Source organism: Melospiza georgiana, chromosome 2 (genome assembly GCF_028018845.1).
Source record: "Melospiza georgiana isolate bMelGeo1 chromosome 2, bMelGeo1.pri, whole genome shotgun sequence".
Lineage (NCBI taxonomy): Eukaryota > Metazoa > Chordata > Aves > Passeriformes > Passerellidae > Melospiza > Melospiza georgiana.
Window position 1 is genome coordinate 7,702,429 of NC_080431.1, and position 25,538 is coordinate 7,727,966.

The following is a 25,538-nucleotide window of genomic DNA, read 5'->3' on the forward strand; positions in this document are numbered from 1 at the left end:
CAAACTATTTTTTTTTTGTGTCCAGTTAAAATTGGTAGACATGGATATAAATGCTGTTAAATTTGAAACTTTACTTCCCAAAAATCTGGCTTTAATTATTTTGTTTTAAGTAGATGGGACTTGCTTAAATCTCAGACTTGGACGTCCTCCTGACTGGCATCATGGCATTACAGAAAAGGCTTTTCTTTCAAATCATCATGTCCTGTATAACCTAGAGACCAAGAGTCTGTGTCTATCCTTTCTGACTGACTTAGGAGAGTTTTTGAAATTTTTATCACATCTAAAACTTTGTAAAAAATTTCCACTTCACATTTTTTAACAGCGTGTGGAATATGGACACAGTTTTCTGTGTGATCCAGTGGCTGCTGACTGACGGGGGATAATTCCCTCCTTTGATCTCCTGGCTGTGCTGCTCACACAGCCTGGGATGTGCTGGCCATGCCATCCCTGCTGCCAGGCCTGGCTGCTGGCTGAAGCTCAGCTGGCTGCTGGCCCCCAGCCCCAGCCCTTGCTCCCCAGCCTGGCTGGCCCAGCCCCTGTGGATGCAGGAGGTGGCACATCCCACGGTCAGGATTAGCTCGGTGACATTCTGACATTCTGTGTGACATTTCTGCTGATTGAGTCCTCCAGCCAGTCCCTCTGGGTGGCAGCCCTGCCTTCCACCCCTGGGATGCCATCCATGAGCTTCCTGGTGATCTGGTTGATCTCCTCCCTTATGTCTGTGTATGCCTGTATATGTGTATGACTTGAAGCATAAATATCTTTTTTTCACTATTCCAATGCAGAAATTGGGTTGAAAAAAACTGGATTGAATCCAGCAAATCAGAATGAGCTTCCTAATTAAGCCCTGGTGCTAGTCAGTATTAATTCCATAAATTCCCTTGTGTAGATGCAAGAGGTGTTTGTTAATCCATAACTGCTGTTAGTGAGAAGCCATTCCCCCGCAGAAGTTAATAAAATTGAGTGCTGATGGATATTTTGCAATTGTTAGAGACTTGCATTTTCTGTTCAGATAACTTTAGAAAAGAATGCTGCATGATAAAATTGCCTAACAACATGGTGAAATATATATTTTGAGAACATGGAATTACAAATATAAGAGTAGTCAGCATCCATCAATATGGAACTGGAAAATTAGGCAGTAAGAGCATCTCACTTCCAGGACTAGCTGGATCAATAGGTTTTGTTTTGAGAAAAGAGTAGAGATTGTATTTTTCTTCCTTAGTGCACTTTATATTTAACCTTATTTTATGCAATTCCTTATGCAAAATATCAATAAACAAAATGAAGGTTTAATTTGTCTTTTGTTGACCACTTTGTACTTTCTATTGATTACTTGGAGCTCCAGAGAGCTAATTATTTCAAACTCTGCATCTACTGAGGTCTCTTCCCATTTAAATATTTACCGTATTAAAGTATTCTGAGGCAGAGTGTGTGATGAGAAAAGTCATAATGCTTTTCTCTGTAACTTTTGTATTCAAACAGCCCATCTGGGTGTAGTTATAGCCGATTTAAATTTATTCCTTTCTCCCTTAAACCAGGTCAATCTGTGAAGCTGCTTCTGGAGTGTTTGTATATCAGCATTACTGGTGGGAAATATGCAGTGATATTTGCAGTGCTGTGGAAATGATGTTGTGGGTGTTTGATCTGTTCCAGGATGTTTCTGGAATGCCAGCTCTCTGTCGGCCTGTGGCAGAGGGAGGAGGGGGCTTTGATTATCGACTTGCCATGGCCATTCCAGATAAGTGGATACAGGTGAGAACTTAAAAATTACATCCTGCTCTTCAGAGGGGGATGCTCCTCTGTCAGTGCATACACATAAACACTTCTGAATGCTGCTGACAAGTTTTGCTTTCTCTTATGGTTATGTGCTACTGAAATAAGTTTTGACAGGCTAGAGCACAGGTATTAGAGGCTGAAATGAGAGCTGTCAGATGTTGGGTAGGTTTCAGGTGAGGAAGTTCAGGAGCTGGGATTCACACTTCAGCTGATAATTGCTTTCTTAATACAATATACATAAGCTCAATTTCTTTGAAATGACCTGTGCCTTGCAAGAGCTGTAGAATGTGTAATCTGTATTGAATGTGAGCATGTAGATAAAAAAAGTTAACTATATGCATATAAATATATAAAAACAAACAAATCACTGCAAAAACATGCACTAAACCCTCCTGATGCTGGGCATAGAAATTGGCATAGACTTGAAAGTTTAAGCAAAGTAAACCTAGGTGAATTACACAAACACCTGCAATTGGTACAGGGGGTTACAAAGCTGAATAATATAAATCTGGAGTAAATTCTGACTACAATAAGGATTTATATCACTTTTTCCTTAATATAGAGAATTAAAAGAAAAGGCATAAACACTAAATGATTTGAATACGCTTCTAGTGATGTTTTAGAGAACGTTTTCCAGTTAAATGAAATATTGCACCCACATCCTTTGGGATGTCACAATGATCTGAAAACAAATATTTTATATGACCATTAATGCTTCAATAAATACAATATGAAGCTAAGAATAACAACAAAAAAATTAGCTTACCTTCAACATCTTTCAGTTTTGTAACTAGGAGGTAAAGGGCCAATTGAAAAACAGTTTCAAGCTTCTTTTCAGAAGACAAATTTGTCAGCTTTTCCAACAGAGACACCATCACTAAAACTTGGAATACTTAATTTAGATGTTTAGGTCCTGGAATGCAGTAAGGGCTCAATTTCTTTTAACAACAAATACCTAATTGTGATGTTTTGTGGGTTTCTTGGAGTTTTGTTAGTTTGTTTTTTGTTTTGTTCCTTAACTTAATTTAGGGCAGGCAAGATGAGCAATTTCCTAGGTAAGCAAAATGCAAGTGGCCAAGTTCATGTTACACAGGAAAAAAAACCCCAGACCCCATAGAATTTTACCAGTGCAAAAAAGTTTGCAGTCTAATTTAACAATCTTTGATATAGTCTGCTTCATTTAATTCACAATACTTGGCTAGAAAACATAACTGTGCTGCAGCAAATGCTTTAAATGGAGAAAATGTCAGTTTTTCCAGCTTAAACAGGCACTTGACATGGGACAGGATGGGACGCTAATGGGATATTAAGTGCAAATCAGTTATTATTGGCAATGTACAAAAACTTAGTGTGATGTAGACAGGAAGCTTCTTGCCAAAGAAACTGCAAATAAGTGATGAGAGTAGAGATGTGGAGTTAGAGAAAGAAGTGATGCCAGAGTTTGTTACCACATTTCATGAAGGGAAAAATAAAGCTGAGATGGTTGGAAAGGAGAAGTTCAGCTAATCAGTTTATCAGTTGTTATCAAACTATCCTAGACTGCTTACTGTCTCTCCAGTTTTTAAGCACATACCTGTTAATAGGCAATTTTCTGGGCAACTTGCTAAAGTCTGTTTGAAAACTGAAGAATCTCCAACAGATTCCATGAACTAATTCTAAGGAATCTGAAAAAGTAAGAAAGATAAACTGTTTGGCACAGCAGTGGTTGTACTAGTTCTGATTCAAGATAGATGTAATATGATGTACATGTAACATGATGCTACATAGGGACCTCAATGTGTTCAGAGCCAGAATTTATGGACTTAAAAAAAATCAACGAAGGAGGAAATAAAAGACTGTTTAGGAGTATATGGGCAGTTACAATTATAATGTTAACTTTTACAGTGTGATATTGGCCATCTTGGTGCTATTGCCTTTTTATGACTTCTATTTTTATGTCTTTATATTTGTGTGTGCATTTAAGTCATTGTGATCAATGAATGTCTACAAAGTGGTGTACAAAAAAAAGAACAAACTAACACTGAGATTGAGCTAGATTTAGCAGAGGAAGGAAATAATGTGATATGAAGCAGAAAATTCCTATTAATGGGATTCAATTTAAATTGCTAAAAATCAGGAGGTAGCACCACACTGCCAAAGTTTTATTTGGAAGCTCCCATATGCCAGGATGGCATTTCCTGATATTGTGAACCAGGTAGGTCTGTGCCCACATATTTTTTTCCTTGGTTTTGGTGCAGTGCTCTCTTGCAGGTCCTATCAATCACATTATCTCATGTATCAGAGGATTCATATAATAAATGGCAAATTCTGTTGTCTGAGCTTCCTTGGGAGGTAAAGGAGAAACAAAGTATCCTAGGTATTATATTTATGTGGAAAAGTTGAAAAGAAAAAGACGGCTCTTTGGATTATCAGAGAAAGCTCATCACTTCGAAACTTGGGAGCATGAGAATACAGTTCACAATCCATTGGAAATTTCTGTGCCAGGATAATGTTACATGGTTTTAGTTAAAGCAATTTTCCAGTGATCTTTCTTTCATTTCTGTAGATAATTAAGGAGCTGAAAGATGAAGACTGGAACATGGGCAATATTGTGCATACATTGACAAACAGACGGTATGAAGAAAAATACATTGCTTATGCAGAGAGTCATGACCAGGTATTTTCAGCTGTTTGTTTGTTCGTAACCAAGTAAAGAACTTGTTAGAAGTTTGATGGTTTGCTTTGTTTTTTTCAATGAGAAATGAGTTGAGGAGGATGATAAGAATTTCAGAAATGGGTAGATTTGGACTAGTGTTCTTTTTTTTTGTACTTGGTATGTTTGTTTTGTTTAGGTTTTTTGGGGAGATTTGGTTGGTGGTTTTTTTGTTTGTTTTTTGGGGTTTTTTTTTGTTTTTCTGTGTTTTATTTTATGGTCCTTAATTTTAGTAAAAGAATCTTCCCTGGAGTGCGTGGGTATTATTGGCTTTCAGTTTTGGTTTTTTTTTTAAGGAATGAGTCAAAGCTTCTTATTTTGCCTGGCATAGAAGACAGGAAGGTGTATAATCCATGCAGTTGAAAACCGTGTTTCCATTAAGTAAACTGGAACACTACTTCTGATAAGCATAAACAATATGCCAATTTAAGAAATTTGTTTGTGACTTCTTTTGCCTTCATGAAAGTCTTTCCTCTCTGGAAGAATTGAAAACATCCTCTTTTGAGACCTAAATGAAATATGCTGTAAGAGTTTGGTTCAAAGCACAGCAATTATAATAGTTCTGTGTGTGAGAAAAAAGAAAAAGTAATGATGAGTTTGGATAACTCATCTCCCACAATCTTCTTAACCCTTGTTTCTGAAGAGTCAGAAAACATGTAATTTGGGAACTGTACCATTAGCGTCTTTAAACCTTTCATTAAAAATTTATATTTTATTTAATAACCTATCTTTCCTTTATATAATAGAGGTTGATATTCCATTTCCTGTATTTTCTGCAATAAATGTCAACAGAAATATCCCAAACAAGTTGCATATTTTAAAAAGAGAATTCTGAGTTTACAACTCATTTTGTGTGCCAGTTTACACTCTAATCTCAGAGTCTCTTATGGTGTTCATTTGATCATGATCCTTATAAAGAACTTCAGAAATTACTTGGAAATATATATTATTCTGTGATAAGCTGCTTTCATCAAAGATGGTTCTTCACCCTAAAGCACAGCATATAACATTACTGTTGCTGTTCTTTTATTTCATCGTGACTTTTAGCAATTGAGTTGTTTTCCATATCACTTGGCATTTTCTGTTTAGAATGTCATACTTAAGGAAAAAAAGATCTCATTATTTTTAATTTAAAAAAACCAAACAATGATTACAGGTCTGCATCAGGCTGTTATATGAAAAGTAGGCTAGAGAAACAAAAAGTGTGGATAAAATTCAGCCTGAAGATGCCTGAAGTGATCCATGTGAGGGTACAATCCTGGTTTCTTATATGTCGTAATGGGCTATGAGCTGACTGTTGCCAGTCAGAGCACAAGGCCTTTTGGTTATAAGAAGGGTGTGAAAATAGCAACTCCAAATCTAATAGCTGTCAAAAAAGCAGATGCAGTCCTGGAATTACTGAGTGGAATAGAGCAAAGAGCACAATCAGCATGCCACTGCAGTCTTTCCTGGTTTGTGTGCATCTTCAGTGTTGGAGACAGGTTTGGTCCTGTATTTTAAAGGATATACAGCATAACTGGAAAAAAAAAACTGTGGAGAGGAAGAGCAGGTGAAGATTGATTTTCATAAGAAAAAAAAAACTAAACAGAATAAGATTCTTTGGGGCAGCAAAGAGATCATTGAAGGGGGAAATATATCCATTTATAAAATCACAGCTGCCACAGAAAACATGAATAGGGAAACACTTAGCTGCTCTTCCAATGGAAAGATTAGGAGATATTAAATGGCACTAACAAATGCCACATTCTGAATCCAGAAAATAGTTGTTCATTGCAATCTTCAGTCTTGTCATTGTCATAGGATTTTTTTTTTCCTTTAAATAGAGTATTTTTTTTACCTAAGGGAGTAATCTATATATGCTGTTATTTTGTCAGCTGGAAAATGAAAGGATGATGATGCTTTTCAGCTAGACCTGTTTACGATTCACCTGTATCTCTGGAATTTACTAAGTTTTCATTCAAGAGTATAAAACAAGAATTGGTCTAATTGAACAAAAGTCAGCTATTTAAATATAAATGCTCCAAAATATTTCCCACTATCTACCTGCTAATATATTGAATAGCATTTGTGGCCTTTCTCTAGTAGCAGTGAGCACTAGCAAGTTAGTAATTCAGTTTTTTCTTTTGTGTGAAATCACAGAAAACCAATCACATTCTTGATTGCATATAAGTGAATGCTTCATACTCATTCTGCATGTCTGAATCAGTTTTCTTTATACCCATTTATTTTTACATTCCTGAAACTTTTACTTTAGGTGTTTGCTTTCTTATTTTCTGTGTTTCCTATAACAATTCCCAAATGGTTGGTCAGTTGTGACTTACTGAGTTGATGCTGATATTTCATGTTTATATCTGTAGGTGAAAAAGGAAGTATTTATGCAGTATGATCCCATTAGGTGAAATGTAGGACCAGGGTTAGGCAGCTGCTAGTCTGTTACCATTATACACTCAATCCCATCAGCCCCAGTAAGAATGGGGAGGGTTGCAAGGGGAAAGCAGATAACTGGGGCTGGCATCCAATCCAGGCTCAGCTCATGGACATCCCTGCCTCAGGTTTTGGCAGCAGACCAGATCTGTATGGCACATCACACAATCACAGATGCAGTGATCAGAATGTAGGATCACCATGACCTGGTGATCATTGGCGGTTTCTTTCAGGAACAGGGACTGGATCATGCAGAGATCTTGCAAGATCTCCACCTACAATATAGACCCCCTGTTTTGAAAAAACCCAAAACCTAGGAACAATTCTATTACACCCAATGGTTTTCTTCAGAGTTTTTCTGAACTATTATAGGCCCTGGTTGGTGACAAGACCCTGGCCTTTCGTCTGATGGATGCAGAGATGTACACAAACATGAGTGTGCTCATGCCCCTGACACCAGTTATTGATCGTGGGATCCAGCTTCACAAAATGATTCGTCTCATTACTCATGCACTCGGAGGAGAGAGCTATCTGAACTTCATGGGTAAGCAATCTCAGGAAAAAGTCTCTCATTTTCTCTTCTACAGAACGCGTGGCGGGGAAATAAAATGATCTGACATCGTCTTCTATCCACAGTATTTATCACAGTGCTGAAATTTGGAGCATAAATGCTTTTATAGATTTATTACAAAAGGTAATATGCGTTGTTTTTCTGTCTGCAAGATGTATGGCAAGACAAGAAAAAAAAATTAAGATGGTTTCTAAGTGTATGAGAAATAACTTCTACAACTCAGACTATTATTTTAATTGTTGTTTTGCAAGTGTGTCAGGTGGTGAGCTGTGGCTCATGCAGCTGAGTTGTATTTCATCTCTATTCTTTTACTCTCTTAAATTTTGTAGGGTAACAATAAATTTACTAAAGACAGCTCTGTGCTTATTTCAGTTATTAATTGTCAGGAAGTAGTCTGGAAGCAGTTGACCTATTTCATTGCTTCTTAGTGCTTAATGAGGTAGGCAAGGACAAATCACAGACACAGGAGGCATAAGCTGCTATCAAAGCACAGAAATTGTAAGAGTTAGTGGTACTTTCTTCTGGTCCATCAACTGTAAAATAAAACTGTTGAGTTACTTCCTAAGCACAGTTGCTACATGAAAGTTCAGTTGTTAGTCTAATTTAATCAGCAAGTTACAATTTCAGGTAGTCATCTTAAAAGTTGCGTATTCTTAGCTTTATGGAAAATTCCAAGGCTATTTATGCTGTCTGTTCTTGGCCACATTCATTTATTTAAATTTTTTGCAAAATAGTTCTTAATTTACAGTAAAAGTTTTGTAATGTGGTCTGACAAGTTCTGTATAGCATTTGTGAAAGTCTCTTGGGGAATAAAAGGGCTGAAAGCCTGTTACAAAATCACCATCTCAGTTTTCTGATAATGTAACATTCGAAAATTATAGGAAATTTAGCTTAGTACTGTTTTCTACTTTTCTACTGTGGTTAAATGTTTTGTTATATAAAGTTTAAAGGGACTGGTGTATATATATTGCCATTCTTCTGTAATGGTGTCTTTAACATCATATTTTCTTATTAAAAACCTGGAAAACATAAGACAATGGTGACACTGGATTTAAATTTACCTTTTCTGGTACATATTCTCCTTCTTTGTATTAGGAGAAAACTCAGAAAATACTGTATTGATTTTCTTAAAAAGAAGCCATTTCAGTATAGAACAAACTAATTCACCTCATGCAATACTAGTAAAACTATTATTTCCGAGAAAATTCAGGTTGTTTGCTTCACTCTTGAGAAAAAAAAAAAAAGTTAATGAAATGAATATTTATGAAGTGTGCAATCAGGCTGTTCAAGGTATGAGGTGTGTGCTTCTATTCAAACTAGTGATACTGTAATAGTTAAGGAAACAGGTGTTTGCTAAATACTGCAGCTAAACTGCAGGTGTCTTTGGCCCAGATTGACTTAGTAAGATTAGAGATATAATCAGTAATGTAATGTGGCATGTTAAATCCAGTGTGTCAATGCTGGCTGATTGAGCAATTAATATTGGGTATCTCTGAGTACTGCAAATGGTTCAGTAACTACATTATAGTTTGCTATATATAAAAAGGTGGAAAGATTGTAATAACTGTTGGAGGAGAAAGCATATAAAATTCAGAATGCTGGCAGTCCTGAGGACTTAAAATGCATGTTGCAACATGCTATCTAATTAAGCAAATACAGTGACAAATGAGTTCTTTAACTAGCTGGTTTGTGTGAATGCCAAAGGTAAGAAGGAGAAGCCTCCTGTAGGGTAAGGGAGGGAGTGGACATTTTCTTTCACAGTGCCTGGAGAAGGTATTCCAGGTGCCTCTGTGCTTCCCTAGATTCCTCCAATAACAATCTTGTACTTCCTGTCTCTGAAAACCCAGCAAAGAAACACCCTGCTTTCTGTATGCTTTGCTTGCCTTAAGGAAAAAGAAACCTCATCAAAAAAATGTTGTCAGGAGTGGAAATCTCTATGCTCAAATATATCCTGTGATTTCTCTTTGAAGAGCTGCAATAATATTTAATTACACATGTGTTGGAGCATCATTTGAGTCGATATGTGCAAGCAGATTGCTGCTGACAAAAGTCTGTGCATCAAACACTGATTGGCTTTCTCTCATCTTTCTCACTTTTCACACTGGATGGTTCTCTGTCCTTCTTACATGTATCTCTAAGAAACTACAGCAAATCCTGAAAGTTGTAATTCTTATTTCTCATGTTTCTGAATGTTTAATTTTCACTGGAAATGTTTATTTTTCTTCCCACTTGCTTACATCCCTCTATTGGCAATGAGTGTTGTATGCCAAGTTAAATGTGAATAGGAAATTTCTGTCCTTTCAGTAAATTGGTTCCCTTGTGACAAAAACCTTTGGGAGCAATCTTTCCTCCAGTCTGTGTTTTGGTTTTATGTGCAGCTTTCCAGGTGATCTCTCAGGCTTCATGTGTGCATCTGGCATGGAAGACTTAACCTAGGAAAGGAGAAACTCCATATGCTTGGCTGAAAATGAGAATAACAATGATAAATGTCCTGCAGCAGTGAATGCATTCTCTGGAAGGCCTGTTTGTTTCATAGTAATAGCAAAAAAGTAGAAATTGTTTTGAAACTTTTGCTGTGTCTAAATTTTCTTTTTTCAGAGCAGGTAGAGAGCAACAATCCCAATGTAGCTGTAGTTTGTGTAACTCAGCTCCTGTTTTAGACAGATTTTAATAATGATATGGGCCAGTTGAAGTCAGAAAAATTCCAAATTCTTCTACACAGTCCTTTAGTTGAGAGCACATGGTGTCTTAAGGGGTTTCTTTCTTTAATAATTTTCTGTGAAGGCCTTCACATTGACAATACACATATCTGAACTTTATTGACACTTATAGGCTCAAGCAGTTACAATGTGTGTATATTAAATAGTGAAAGTAGTCTTTTTAATTGTAAATAATAAGGAAAAAAAACTCTCCCTTCTCAAGTGTTTTTGTTTGTAGTTACAGTAGTACTGAAATACAGTACACATCTAATTAACTTAAAACTAGGAATGTAAATGCAAAAATATTTAGGGCTATAGATCTCTGCCCTCCCTAATATCAGGATTTGAGAAAAAATCCAAAATAAAAATCTTGTATCTGACTAAAATTCCTAATTGTCAATTTTAGTCCTCTACAAAATAACAAAAGGACTTGATGAGATTGAGCATAATTCCTCAAGCACTAAACAAGGACTAATAGAAGTTGTTATAAGACTTCTAGAGTATTACAGGAATCTTCTGATCTCAGCCTGAAAATAAAGCAACCACTGTTGTTACCCAGCCATGTTTAACTTCAGTGTAAATGAAGACTCACACAAATTTCTTGAAAATACTTGAACTTACCACTACAAAACTGCTGTCTCTCCATCCTTGCATTTTCTTTTTGCTTCATTTTCCATTCTGCCCCTGAAGACAAGCTGTAGACAAGGGTGTTTTTCTTTAAATGTTCCTTTTGTGTTTTTCTTGTTCATTGCATCTGTCTTGCACTTAGGGAAAGCCTGCAGGACACGTAAAAAAGCAGTGCCAGTTCTTCAGTGCACTTGTTTCCATGGTCTCTCCTTATCTTGCAAGATACATCTGTGTCCAGATTTAGACAAGGGAGGGTAGTTGTTTTGTTGCCCAGAATATAGATACCCAAAGGGCCTTAAATAGCATTTTGGGTCCTTGAGATCCTTCATAGCACAAATACTAAGTGTTTTATGCCCCTATAGGGTCTTGCTTTTCATCTTGCTAATAATAATTTCCTTGGTTTTTTTTTTTTCTTTATTTGAAATTGGCTTCAGCTCAAATCCATTGATTTAAATGGAGATTAGTTGCTACATGAACCTCTAGCACTATTTTTCATGACTCTCCTGTAGTAAAACAACTCTTAATTAAGACTCCAGAGACCAAGTTTCACTCCCTGAAAAACAATTTCCGAGACTATATATATGTATATAGTTAGGAAGTTATTTGAAATAACTAGAACATTTTTAGCTATCATGAACATTGACTGAAAATGTTACTGTTTGGGTTGACATTCACCTGTTTCACTACTGTCTAATTTGTCTGTTAGGTTTCCTCTTCCCAACTTGTTAGTTAATTTACACAGCAGTTTTTATCTACCATCTTCAGTAAAATGACATGCATCATCTATTCCTTGGAGTATTTTAGAGAGAGAAACTTAGCTATTTTTTCAGAAGCTTACTTTTAAACTAAGCAATTTCATAACAGCAGGCTCTTGAAAAAATATTGACAAACAAGAAAAACTGTATCAGTTGCACCCATAATATCAGTGTGAGAAAGGTGTGTACCATTTTCTTTAATAATATTCATTAAAACCTGAAATAAAAATGGTGCAGCATAACTGACAATATAAATAGAAATGATACTTTAAACAAAATCGAGACTACTATTTTTATTGCTAGCTACTCTAAATGAAAAAGAAATTGTTATCAAGAACAGGATATTTAGCCTAAACTTAAGGGAGTTTGGTTCTCTTTGGCACATGTTGCATTTTGATACTTTTCTCTATTCGCTTTCTTATGCATCTTAAATTTGTGCACTGGTTACAGGGTGACTTTTTTGACCATCATCTAAAGAATGGTCTTGGGGGAGAGCATATGCTCTTCAAATTCACCAACTTCAGTCAGCTCCTCTGCAGCCTTGGTACAGACTGCAGCTTTAGGAGAGGTGGTTTGAAGTCATCCTTCTTAATGTGCCTGCCTAGGATAGGTGACAAATGTGCTGCCAGTTCCAGCAGGTGCTTTAATTCCATGGCAGCCTGACAGAAAACAATTATGTTCACTTTAAAGCAGAAAGCAAGGGTGTAATCTGAAATCTCACCTACAGGTTCTCTGAGACCTAGTGATAAACCACCTACAACTTTGTAGCATAATAGCCCATATGCAACCCCACTCACAACTTGGGTTGGGCAGTGGCAGTGGGAAGAATCCAAATTTATATATTAGGCTTCATAAATCACTTTGACAGTCTCTTCTGCAAGGTCTAGAGGTGCAAACTGTTAATATTTATTCATTTAGAGTTGATTGAAGCAAACTTCATCTCTGCCCTTGCTCAAAACACATTAGAGTGACTCCGAGAAAAACAATTAAAGAGAGAGATTGTCTCATAATTCAAAACTAAATCATGCACACAGACCTGCCTTATCCCACTACTCTTCACAAATTAAGTATTTCCCAATATTAGGAATTTGTTTTGGGGGTTGACTGTACACTCTCCTTGAAAGTGTAGGGAATAAAGCAGTATACATGTGTGTATGTTATTTAAATACATAAATAAAACTGTTAGAGGCAGCAGTCTATATGTGGTGGTGCATCCCTGTCCACAGTGTGGCCTCTCAAGGCAGAAACCTTGAAACAGAAACCTTCACAGTCAGCAGCATCCTCAGAACTGCTTTAGAACCAGCAGTTGCTGCAGCTGTGTTCATGGAGTGAAATCCAGGCAGGATTTTAGGGGGAATAGCCTTAATCGAGGTAGCTGGCACGAGTGGTGCTTTGTTTTATTCTCAGAGTAATGCTCATATTTCCTTAGTCTGTACCCACATCTGCTGGGTATTGGCTGTAACTACATTACCAGTGGAGAAGATTTATGGTATATCAAGGCATTCTGATATTCTGCATCACTTACAAGGTGTTGGGTGTTTTGTTTTTTTAGAGGATGGGACTACTATCCTTTAAATTTTATTTATTTTGTTTATAATTATTCTTAGTAGCATAATTTAGCCATGGGATACTGTTGTTGAAACTTCTGCATGTGTCTCAGACTTTATTCCTGGGGCTCCTTCAGTTGCCTTGCATATTGTATGATTTGTAAAGATGTCACAGTTGAGACTTGTGACATCTCCGCTGTCACTGTGTGAGTGCATGCAGTCTTGTCTGCAAATATAATGCTGGATTTGATGTGAGGGCTTGCAAAAGAATAATGAACAAAGTTGCAAAATAAATCTTTAAGTTATAAGAGTTCCATTTCTGTTGCATGACAGCCTCCATTTCTCCATTATTGTTGCTTTATTTGTTGTTTTCAAGAACACAGAATATAGGCCTCTATATATTATAATTTTATATAACTCTACACTATATATTATAACTGTATTATGTAGTATTACTTTTTAGGTATAGTACATAGGTTTTTAGAGGAATTTCTTTTTTCATTTGTTCAAAAATGTAATTTATTTCAGAAATTACGACAAACTCATATCATTATGCTAAGCTTTTTTCACTCCTGGATTTCTGACTTTACAGGACATGGCTGTTATTCTCTCATAGTTGTTTGTTATTTTTCTCTCCACAGCTATAAGATTCAGAATTTCTTTACAATAAATTATAATTAAACTATTTACACATGACATTGATGAGTTTTACTTAGGTGTCTTTTATGCAAAAAAATAATTACAGATGGATCCAAAGACTAAAGTATATTTTGTTTTCATTCTCTTCACCTTAAAATAAGTTTAAAATCAACAAATTTACCTCACTTTTGGATTTTATTTCTTTTTTTAATTCAGAATGTAAACGCCATTGTAAAAGCTCTGTCTTGAAAACACGTCTGAAATTTCTGGGAAGTTGTGCATGTAAATACATGGTTTTGTGCATAAGAATCTGTTTTGATTAAACATTAGACATGGTCCAAAATTAAGATTTGAGTAAAAGACAGAATGTTTTTGCCAGGTAGTATGAAACTATGCTAAGTTTTTAAAATTTTATAATATATAGAAATATTTTATGTGCACATAGGCAATTTTTTCTATCTACATGTGTGTAAACATTACTTTGCATATGATTAATTGTTTAAGCAGTTAACCACAGCCATTTTACATTTCCTTTGCTGTGGTTAATTTTGATTCAAACAAAATGCTTTGAATATCTTTTTATATACATTTGAAGTGCTTTAAACTGTTACATATTACAGTGACTTTAAAAATTTCATAAAGCTTGGTTCAGTCTATGAACAATTTGGTAATCATTAATGCTTCAGAAGAGCCTTTCCATTGTAAGGTATGTAAGATGCCTTTTTGGGATGAGTTTGCTCAGACTTCTACTTCTAGTGCTCTGTGTCCCTGTTTGAAAGACACAATGCAAAACTTAAAGAAAATTAAAAATATTTTCAGGTTTTCAAGTAAATACTAACTTGAACTATGGATAAAAATGAAGTCCAGCATTCAGGTCTCCATTAGAATTTATGTTTAGAGAGAGAGTAAACTTTTTGGGGGGGGGGTTTCTCTTGGTTGTACCTTCTACAGTAACCTCATGTAATCAGATACAGTTTTCATGCAGAACTTGGCCTCTGCCATGTCACAGAACAGATGAGTAAAGTTGATTTCTGAGTTTGTCAGTGTCACTAATGAAGTGCTTACTGCAGGAGGTCATTCATTTCCTGAATGCCAGGTGTCTACAGAAGTGGTGCGCCTGTTAAAAAACTAAATCTGTGCAAGAATTTTGTGTTCTAGGAGCAGGAAAAAAGGGTAAGCCTACCCATTCAAGCAGGGATAAATGTGATGTGGATGTTAAAGCTTTTGTCTTTCCTCCCTACTGCTCACTGTGTTACATGCAATTTAGATGATGATAATTTATCAGTACTTGTTTTAAGATCCTTATTTCTGAAACCCCCAATGCTGAAAAGAAGCAGCAGCAGCTTCTTACCACTCCCAGCTGTGTTTTACTTCTCCTTTTTCCAGTTTGTCTGTACTCACTAGTCTGGAAAGGGCTGAGAGAAAAATATAACTATTTTCTCCAAAGCCATCTACCAAAGAGCAAAAAATGTCTTCCTGATGGTACTTCCTAGGTTGGCTTTTAAAGAGGTAGAGAAAGGTGATCCAAATCAAGTAATTTAGCAACATCAGGCTCTAGTGAGCTGGTGTAGGAGCATGCAGAGGGCTCTGTTAATCTCAAGCCTACCTTTGGTGGCACATTGCTCTTTCTCAGGCTGGTTTCTCTGGGCAGTGCAGAGCCAAATAGAATTAAACCCCATGTGTTACTCAGTAAGGAGTTGTTGGTTTGAGACATGACTGTGCAGGGCACATTTTGTATTTGCAAAAGTCTGTCGTATTAGATCCTTAGGCATAGATTCCAATTTGGATTTTAATGCATGCAGTTGAGGTAATTTGAAATGATTTCATCTCAGTAGTGTCATTAATTCCCCAAATCAATGTAGCTTAAGCTGAGATAACACTGTCTGATGACATTGGAATAAAAAAAAAAGACGTCTTTATTTGTTCAAGAGCTTATTTTCACAAGATGTTATTAGCTTAGAATCTTCTCAGTGTCCTAATTTTTTGAGGCCATCAATCTAACACAGAGGAATTTGCTAGAATAGAATTTGAACAACATTGTAGTTAAATTTTCATTGACTTTGAAGAGACAAGGTATTTCCTGCCTTTTCTGAGAAATGGTAAAGTCTGCAGAGCAAAGCATAAGAACATCCTTTATAAAGGTTGACTTCTTTCTTGGATGTCTCTCGAGATCTTCAATTTGAAATTCCGTAGAATTGTAGAATGTTGTAGGTTGGAAGGGAAACAACCAAAAGATCATCTTAAATATTTTCAATCCCAACAGTCCTGCTGTGTGTGGGCTAGAACACTTTCCACTAGACCAGGCTGGTCAGAGCCCCATCCAATCTGGCCTTGGATAATTCCAGGGATGGAGCATCCACAGCTTCTCCGGGCAACTTCTCCATTATCTCACCACCCACACAGCAAAAAATGTCTTACTGCTGTCTGATCTTAAATGCTGATGGAATTTATAGTGGAGTAAAGTAGAAAAGGAGTTTATCAACACAATAAAAATACTTCTGGCTGAAAAGAAAATTAATTTTGTTAAAGGGAGATTTTTTTGAACGTTTTGTTAGTTTTCTTTTTTCTTTTTCAAATAGTACAGGTACCTTTTGAGTTGGGATGCCTTGCTGAATATAAACCACTACTTCTGTCATAATGTGCTACATAAAACTGCAGGGCTGGAGGAATAACAAGACAAGTGACTAATGTCTTAAGGAGCGAAGGATTATTTACAAAGCCAAAAGTACTGGTGCAGTCTTCACAGCCAGAAGCTTAGAACTTTTACTCAGTTGGGATAAGTATTGAGATATTTTTGTGAAATTCAGAGCAAGTCCTGCAAGCAAGGTATTTTCATAGAATATCTTCTCAAGTGGCATTTCTAGAGAGATTTTTTTAAAGGCAATCTAGTAATCCACTCCCTCTTGATTTAAGAGTCAATCTCTAGACTATGAAAGAATTCCCTTAAGCCTCTCATATTTTTTTTTTTAATCCAGCTAACTGTTAATACAGAATACTGCAGGAAAGGCTGGATCATCTGGGTGGTTGTATAATAGATCAGCTCTTTTGCAGCTTAAGCTCACAACCTTGATCTTCATAATGGAGAAATGTATAGTCTTGTTTCAAAATATTATTGGGGGAAAAGAAGGATATCTGATGGAAAACATTAACATGTATTAATATACACTGTTGGATTGGCAGCATGCTTTTCCATGATTTACCTTGAGCTCCTAAAAACAAAAGAAAAACGTGGCTCTAGCTGAGATGTTCTTGTTTATTTTCATGACTGGTTATTTATTGTAGTTCCTAGAGGCTGCCACCATTTTAGCAAGTCATGAATTGTGCATGATATTTCTTGAAAGGAGAAGTGCAGAAGTCTGAACATGGGTGGATTTCCATAACTCACATTTTTTCTTTCTTCTAAGCTAACACAGTCCAAGTAGTAGTTATTTATAAATACCAAAATACTATGTGAATGTATATTCAATTTCCATCAGTCTTCACTTGTGTTACTGTGTTTTTTTATCCTTGTGTGCTATTTAGCTGTACTTAAACAACTTTTATGTATTTCTTCTTGAGTATGTGAATAGTTAATTCTTTAAAACTCTGTATTTTTCAATACATTTTGTTTAGCCTGGAGAAAAGGAGGCTCAGGAGTGACCTTACCACTCTCTATAACCACCTGAGAGGAGGTTGTAGCCAGGTCTCTTCTGCCAGGTAACAAGTGACAGGATAAGAAGAAATGCTGTCAAGTTACTCCACTGAAAATTTGGATTGAGTATTAAAAAATTTCTTTACTGAAAGGGTGGTCAGACATAGGAGCAGGCTGCCCAGGGAAGTGGTGGAGTCACCATGCCTGGGTGTGTTTATCTTGAGGATGTGGTTTAGTGGTGCACGTTGCAGACAACCGTTATGATTGTATGCCTATTCAGAGCCCACAGGCTGATAAGCATGCCAGAGTAATGACATATAAATTTCAACAGATGTAAAGAAAACTTGCCTTATTTGTGCAAATTTCATCAGTATGTGAAATTTATTGTTCTGTTTGGTGAGAGAAAAAAAAAAGAAAACAGAAAAATCAATAATGCTCTAAGCTTGTTAAAGTTCTGTCAGTGACTAGCCTTAGAAATATAGTAAGCTATTTATTAATATCCTGCTTTCCTACTTATGGGTTGGAAAGGTGTCTCCTAATTAAATATGAAGCAGAGAGTATCTTCATTTAAAATAGTTTTCATTTTGTGGAGTTCAACCTGGACATAATTGAAGTTTTCAGATAAATTGTCCAAGTTTGCTTTGGTATTTGCTAGTTGCTTTTATATTTGTAGGCCTGAAAGACTGTGGTTTTGGTTTATTTCCTATATGGAAGACTATTTGGTTTGCACATAAGAATACAGAACTAAATTCATTGTTTGCCTCTGGAAACTGAAATACAGGAAGAGACTTGTAGAAATTACTAAAATTTATCTTAATAAAGGTGATGTGTACATGTCGTATTCTCTCAGTAAGTTTTTGGTTTGTGTTTTTTTCATTTCCCAGTTCATAAAGGGATGATGTGATCAATGTCTGAGATACTGTGAGGCTGGGCTCAGGGACATGAGAAGTTTTTACCAGGCTCCTGTTAGGGCCCTGTCTCTTTTCCTCCCTCCTGCTATCATGACCTCTCAGGTTTTCAAAGGATATGTTGTTTTCTGACAATAAAATGTTCCCATTAAGATCTAAATAAGAAAACAAGTATTGAAATAAGCTACCACCATTATGTGGCCATGTAAAGGAATGAAATGGAACAAAAACAAAATGAGTAATGACATTGGCAAATATTTTTTTGCAGATAAAGGTGTAATTTTACTGGTTTCAGAGGATTCTTCTCCCCTTTTTTATAGGTGGTCCATGTAAAGCATTTATCACTTGAACAACTTTCTTTTCTTTTAAAGAAAAAACCTGCAAAGGAATGAAAAATCATTACTGAGAAATTTCATGTGTCCAATTCAAAATGTCTTTGTGCAAATAATCTCTAATGGTTTCTTGTCTGTGTTTTGTGTTTTGCTTTTGTCGTTTTGAATTTCCATACAGCGTTGCTGCAGGGGGAAAGGAGGAATCATCTTGGTGTTTGTACATATTTGGCTTTCCTCAAACAGTTGTAACAACATTTTTCAGACATGGAAGCAGGTTGGGGGTTTTTTCATGAGATCAAAGCTTACTTTTTCCTTTGACAAAGAAGTTTTGTCTTAAAGGCAGAAAAAGCATTATGTGCAGTATATTTTCATCTCGGCCCCTAAAAAAGCTGTATCTCTTCTTTGTGTACAATGCAATGACAGCATGAAATGTAGTACTTTAAATGCATTCATATTTCAGTAAATTGAAACACTGTTTTTGGAAATAATATTTTTTAAGAAATGAATGTGTGCATACAGAATTAATTCCAGCAGTTATGTGAAACTTCAGGGTAGGGAAAGGAGCAATTCATCTGAACATATGTTTTTAGTAAAACATTGATAAGGAAAATGTTAGACGTGTCTACCTAAATGACATTGCTTTTGTTGGTTTGTACACTAGTTCAGAAGTACTTATTTCAAAACTAAAAAATAAATTAAAATTTTATCATGGTTTAAGCAGCCATAATGTAATCTGGAATAATTTCTGCTCTTCTCGTTCATCAGTCTAAATTTGTTTTCTGTGTATTAACTTGGTGTCACAAGAAAAATCTAAAATTATTAGCTGGTTTTGTCTTGAAAGGCTCACAGCTTTTTTATGCCTTCAGCTGATTCAGGTCTTGATGCTAATTTTTATATGTTTTGAGCATGAGATGAATGCTGTCATGTTTGCCTCCGTGTATATAGCAAATTGTTGAATTTCAGAGAAGGGTTAGCTGTCCAATGCAAATAAGGAGGCATGATATAATGGAATGAACAGAGGGGATAGTTCATGGTGAACCTCTTTTTCTTAGACGTTAAATCTCAAAGGTTCACAGTTCTAGACTATTCTTTTACAACTATTTACTTGCTTCCTAACCTCTTTTGACCAAAGTTATTTGGAAAAAAAATACTGTGTGTAGACAGATAACCAGTCTGATTTTGGGATCATCCCTTCCTCAGGTGCCACCAGAACAAACCATCCAAAATTCAGCTTTTCTTTCCACCTGCACCACAGGGACAGTCAGGAAGAGCAGTGGATCACTTTCCTGTGACATGCTCCATACTAGAGTTGTTGATGAATGGGTTGATAGGTGTGTGGAGTTACCTATATAATGTACCCATTGTCAGGAAATGGAGTGTGTTAGTGGGTCTTGGATTTCCCAGCTATTTGAAAAGTTTTCTGCACTAAATCCTGAAAATTGGAAGATCAAATTAAAAAATGGCAGCAGCAGCTCTGCCCAATGATACTCTGAATACCTCTTAAAATCTCTTTATCAAATGACCTGTTATTAGGAAGCGAATGTCCATAATCTTTTCTCTTGTCTTTCTACCTGAAGGAAGGAGGAGTGGAATCATGCCACTTAAATCAGGGCATATTGTGGCTCTTCTGATGTCTCTTAAAGCTGATTTTTAAAGCAAGTCCTCTTCAGAAGTACAAGGGAAGGAGAATGGGCAGAACGAGCTTTTTTTGGCCACAACTGCTTTTTCAAAGGCTGTAGTAACATTCAGTTACAGTCTATTTTCACTCTGTATTTTATTTTACATTTCAACAAACAACCGTTCTCTCAATATGATGAGGTTTATTTTTTCCTGTCTCCTTACATAACAAAAACAACAGCAATGACAAGAAACTAACAACAACAACAAAAAAATTATAAACACCTTCCTTCACAACTGTGCTCAGTTCCTATGGATTTTGGTGGTTGTTTTGTAATTCGTCTGCTTCTTGCAGCAAAGGTACCATCAGTACCAATTCCTTGAACTCCCTTTTTTATCTGAGCAATGGTTTTGCTTCAGCTTCTTCAGCTTTAAAAACTGTTGCCGGCTATTTTTTTTTTTTTTTATTTTTTGCTATATTTTCTTTTCTTTTTTTTTTTTTTTTTCTCCTTTTTCCTGCTTCTAGTTGTACTGACAGTGGTTAATGTACAGGTGAGTGAAAACTATCTTTACATTGTGCGTCCAGCCCATTTTGCCATCAGGGTATTTGTGATGGTCTGCCCCAGCCTGCTCTGTAGTTGCAGTCTCCCTGTGCCCACTCATACTGGAAGACCAGCAATTATTCTGGTATAACTAATTGTAGATTAGTATTAGAAGGTGATGCTCTTCAGAGGCTGCTTCTTAATTACAGCCTTTCTTTATCCTCTTCTGGGGTTGTAAACAGTTGTAAAAGAATTTTAATAACATAGGAGTTTTGTATTGCTATGGTATTTTAATTTTTGGTTTTTTTTGTTCTTATACTCTCAGATGTGATTAAGGATGGCTCAAGGATCAAGTTTAAGATGCTTAAAAACCAGATGTTGTGACACTTCGTTTCATATAAGATGTGCATGCATGATGTCCACTTGAGGCAGTTGCAAATCTATGCTACATTTTAAAATCTGATGCAGTGAACATTCCAAGACTAAGTATTTTTGTGGAAGCAGCACATCTTAATGATTCTAAATGAATTCTGATTTTTGACATTCTCAGGTGCAGTCTGATCTTGCAATTCTTGCCTTGTATCTTGCAAAAAGTTCAGAATATCTCTTTGAAAACTGTATAAGATTTGGTCCCTAGTCTAGTAAGAGGGAGAGAGAAGACCAGGGCAATTACTGCTTTGAACAGGTCAGAATTTCATCATCAGAGGTTTCTCTCATTAATACACTCCTTCTGTGCACCTTCATTAATAGATCTCATTTACAGACAAGACGTTTCAGTTTAAACCATGGATTTTCTGTTCAAGAACAATAGACTTTAATATACAGACTAATACTCATAAGTATGTTAATTGATTATCAGGCAAATGAGACTCTTCTTGAAACCTGCCCTTTTAATAGCATGACAAAATACCAGAGACCCTGCCTTGAAATCTCTAACTGTTCTTTCTGAAAAAAACTCCAAACCTGAAAATTTCAATACCCGTTTCCACAAAGAAAACAAACCAAAACAACAAACAAACAAAAACCCCACCAACAATACAAGTAATCTTTCTTAGATGTCCTTGTTATGATTGACTCTAATGAGCAGTGATCTTTCAACAGATTATGCTGTCACCAAAAGAATATTATGCTAGGATTTTTGAAATATGTTAAATAAACATGACTTAGAAAAAATTGCTTTCAAATGTCTGGTTAAAGTTTTACATAAACCACTTATAATCTTTGTGTTTTTATGCAATAGTATCTTTAAAAAAAAATCCCCCACACAACTAAAACAAGCAAACAAAGCCCCGAGCTGTGAAGCTAACAATGAACAAGTTGAAGGGTTGGGGGAAGCAAAAGACTCTAAAACAATGAATGCAAAAAGTCACTAAGTTGATACAGGACGTTCTTCTGACATACACATAAATTATATTTATACAAGCATAGTTATTTAGTATCCATTGAGGATACTGCTTTTGAAATGCACAGCAAAGCAGCAGTTTTGTTTTTTGGAATATCTGTGTATTTCAAAGCTAATTTGCTTCCCAGATAAAGAGTCAAATTATTGTGAGAGGAACAATACGGAAATTTTTTCCACTTCATAGAGTTTAAACTGGTTATGGTACTTGATTAATCTGTTTATTTAACAGTAACCAAAAGGCAAATGAATCATGATGTAAATGTACTGTTTAAGGTGGCATAGGCCTTATGAGAGATTGTAACTCTTGTGGCTTCCTCTTTTCTCCTCAGGTTGCTCAAAAATATTCGCATTTTCACGAGGAGGTTTTTGGCAGACTTGTAATTGCCTAGCTTAAATAGTCAGTTAATTTTTATTCCAGGTAATGCCATTCTTCTCTAACCATTCTTAATCTGTCTGTTAGATGTTTTTTGACCAGGCTCATGTTTTCCCTTGAGTTATTAGGTAAAATTTCCTTCCAAAGCCCAGCAATCATGCTGTGTTGGCTTGAGTGGAAATGCCAAACAGCAATGCATAATGCTGTGTTGTGCTCCATTCCATATGAGGGTTGGTGGTTTTGGTATGTCTTTAAACAGAGCTAGAAAACACCAAACCAACATTTTTGTTGGCTGCTAGATGTAACTATCATCACTCTTTCCCAAGATAACATCTTATACACAGTTACTCTTATAGCTCATGCTGTGTATTGATTTCACAAAAGGGTTTAGTGTGAGCATTTCCAAGTAGCAGGGTAAGAAGATTGGTTTTGCCTGTTGCTCACACTCAAAGTTCTTTTCCTACACGTTCAGTTCTCTTCGTGAATCTCCTTATAACATTTTTTTTAATAACTATGGAAAAATGGATTATTTAGCTGATAGTCTTCTCTCAGGACTATTTTAAACTATTAACAAAGTGAAATGTGGATTTTGTATTTTTATTTTCCCCAGCATGTTTGAGTTTTACAGATGGCTCATATTTCATTCATCCTTCAGCAGTAGCCCTGAAGCCAAAGAGAGTAGTTACCAATCTTTTCCAATGTCAGTCCTTGGCATTTATTTTCAGCTGTTGTCTAAAGAAACCCAAACCAACACCAAAAATCCCACAGAAAACCAAGCTGCAAACAAAAAAATCCAAAACCTTAACCTCATATGACCTTGAATCCCCAGTGCATGATTATTTAGCATCAGTCTCATATATTCTTTTGCTGCAAGGTAGAAGTGCAATAAAAATTTGAACGTCTTCCAGCTAAGTAGTGAAATTTAAGTAATTGTAGAAAGAAAATGCCCTGCTGAACAGTAGAAAGGCAAGGATATGCTTTTTTATTGGCTCACTAAAGTGAGTCTGTTTCTTGAAACAAATTATTGTTGTTGAGGACACTCTGTAAGAGAAATGTGACTTTAAAAATGCTTCTCATTTGGAAGATGGTTTGTATTGTGAGACACTGCTAATATGCAATTCTGGATCACAATATTTGCCTTTCTCCTTAATGATGGGTTTGGGTGTACTGACCAAGCACTGCACGCCACTGGAGTGGTGTTGTCAAACTCTATAATAATTGAACAATTGGAAAATACATCTGTATGTTCCCAGTCTTTATTCTCTGAACAGTATTTAATTGGAAGATACAACTGTGGTCAGAAACTTCTTTGGTATATGTTGGTATGATGTTTAATTGCTGAATTGGGAACCTGAAAGGATTTCAATGAAAAAAGTTTCTTATCTAATATGATGTATGGCTAATTTCAGAATCGTTTTACTATTTTTTCAATTTCCAGTCTAGTAAAATTCTCTGCTAACATTCAGAATTTTCTGTGTGAGAATTTTACAAGTTGATATGAAAATTTGTACTCTTTCTTTTATTTTGAGAGTAGGATATTGAATTTTACTCTCCATGATGGTTTTAGAATATTGGGGATTTTTTTGGCCAAGGACAACTAATTCTTAAGTAAATATCCTTATATATCTAAAATATGGCTTTAGTTAGGTGTTAGTTCCACCTAAGACTTCAGCTGTTGAGTAGAATTGTGTGTAGAAACAAATGCACCAATTCATTGCTTTTTTAATATTATGTTTATTTATATTTGTGTATATACAAGTTCATAGCAGGAGACATAACAGTAACAGGTTTCTTTGAAACAGTGCTGAGTCCTGCAAAGAAAACACAGATTGTACCTTTCAAATTTACAAATCACTTATGTAACCTTCAGAAAACAAATAACTCCATTTCCTTATCTGAAATGAAGCATAACTGTTATGGCAACTTAGAAATACCATTGATTGGTTTTCTGCATCAGAGGAGTCTTAATGTTGGCAGCCACAGCCTTGAGACTGAGCCCATCAAGGGTCTCTGTATTCTTTAAGGAATGTGCAACAGTGCCCAGGTGCTGTTTGGGGTTTTCCATTTCTTAGAGAAAAAAAGTAGTGTAGCAAGATGATGCTGTGCCTTTCCAAAGACTTTTAAAGTAATTACATAATTCTGGTTTTGTAAATATCTTAATAAGTGCCCAGGTTAACTGAAAACAATGGCAGACATGAGCTGTTTAAAATTGTGAGGATCTTGAGAAGGCTTTTTTTCTGAAACAAATGTTTTTTGGCAGTTTATAAATACATTCTCAGCATGGCAGGGTTGGACCAGCCTCAGGTGGAGGGCAGGAGGCAGCTGGCAGAAAGAAGCTTTAATTTCAAAGCAGTGACATGTGAGTCTAGGAATAATCTTGGGAATGTACTCCTTTGAGGACATGAGGTAAGAAGAGGTTTAGAGGTGCAGCCAGTAGTATACTCTGATGGCTTATTTGTACTGTTTCAAGAAAACCAGGGCTTCTCACAATGTACCTTCTGTTTTGATTGCTGACATCTATTTTAGAATGCCTTTTCCCCCCTACTTTGTTTGAAGTTTATTCCAGATTTTAATTTCAAATTTTCTCATTTTGCGCTGTAACAAATGCACAGTTATTTAAGTAATTCAGTATGTTCCTGTAATAAGAACAGGATAATACTGAACTTTCGTTTTTCATTTACTTTAACTTTCCTGTGCACCAAGCACTATGTAAGTGGTCTTTTTCCTCTGTTTGCATTTTTTTTTCTTAATTCTTTGTGTTCTTTGAAAATTAGACAGTGAAATTCTTACCATTAACTAAACTGCTATTTGTTGGGTATCCCAGAGCAAATAGATTGGCCTCTTTCTTGGACCTCTCTGTTTCAGCCATGTTCTAAATTCACTTTGTAAGCCCATTAACCTGTCATTTGTGGTACTAGTTAATAATTGGCAGTGCACCAAACTGAAAGATCTAGCTAGAATTTCTCTGACTGCATCATCTGTTAAAAAAGTTTCTTGATA

At 35.9% G+C, this 25,538-nt stretch overlaps 1 protein-coding gene across 1 annotated transcript in view; it reads left to right on the plus strand.

Moving 5' to 3' along the window:
• The window catches only part of GBE1 (1,4-alpha-glucan branching enzyme 1), a 136,062-nt gene that overhangs the window by 87,432 nt on the left and 23,092 nt on the right, over positions 1-25,538 (plus strand). Inside the window, exons 10-12 of the mRNA XM_058044906.1 lie at positions 1,657-1,755; positions 4,325-4,435; positions 7,268-7,439. Of these exons, the coding sequence (XP_057900889.1) occupies positions 1,657-1,755; positions 4,325-4,435; positions 7,268-7,439 (382 nt within the window). The remainder of the gene's footprint in view (positions 1-1,656; positions 1,756-4,324; positions 4,436-7,267; positions 7,440-25,538) is intronic.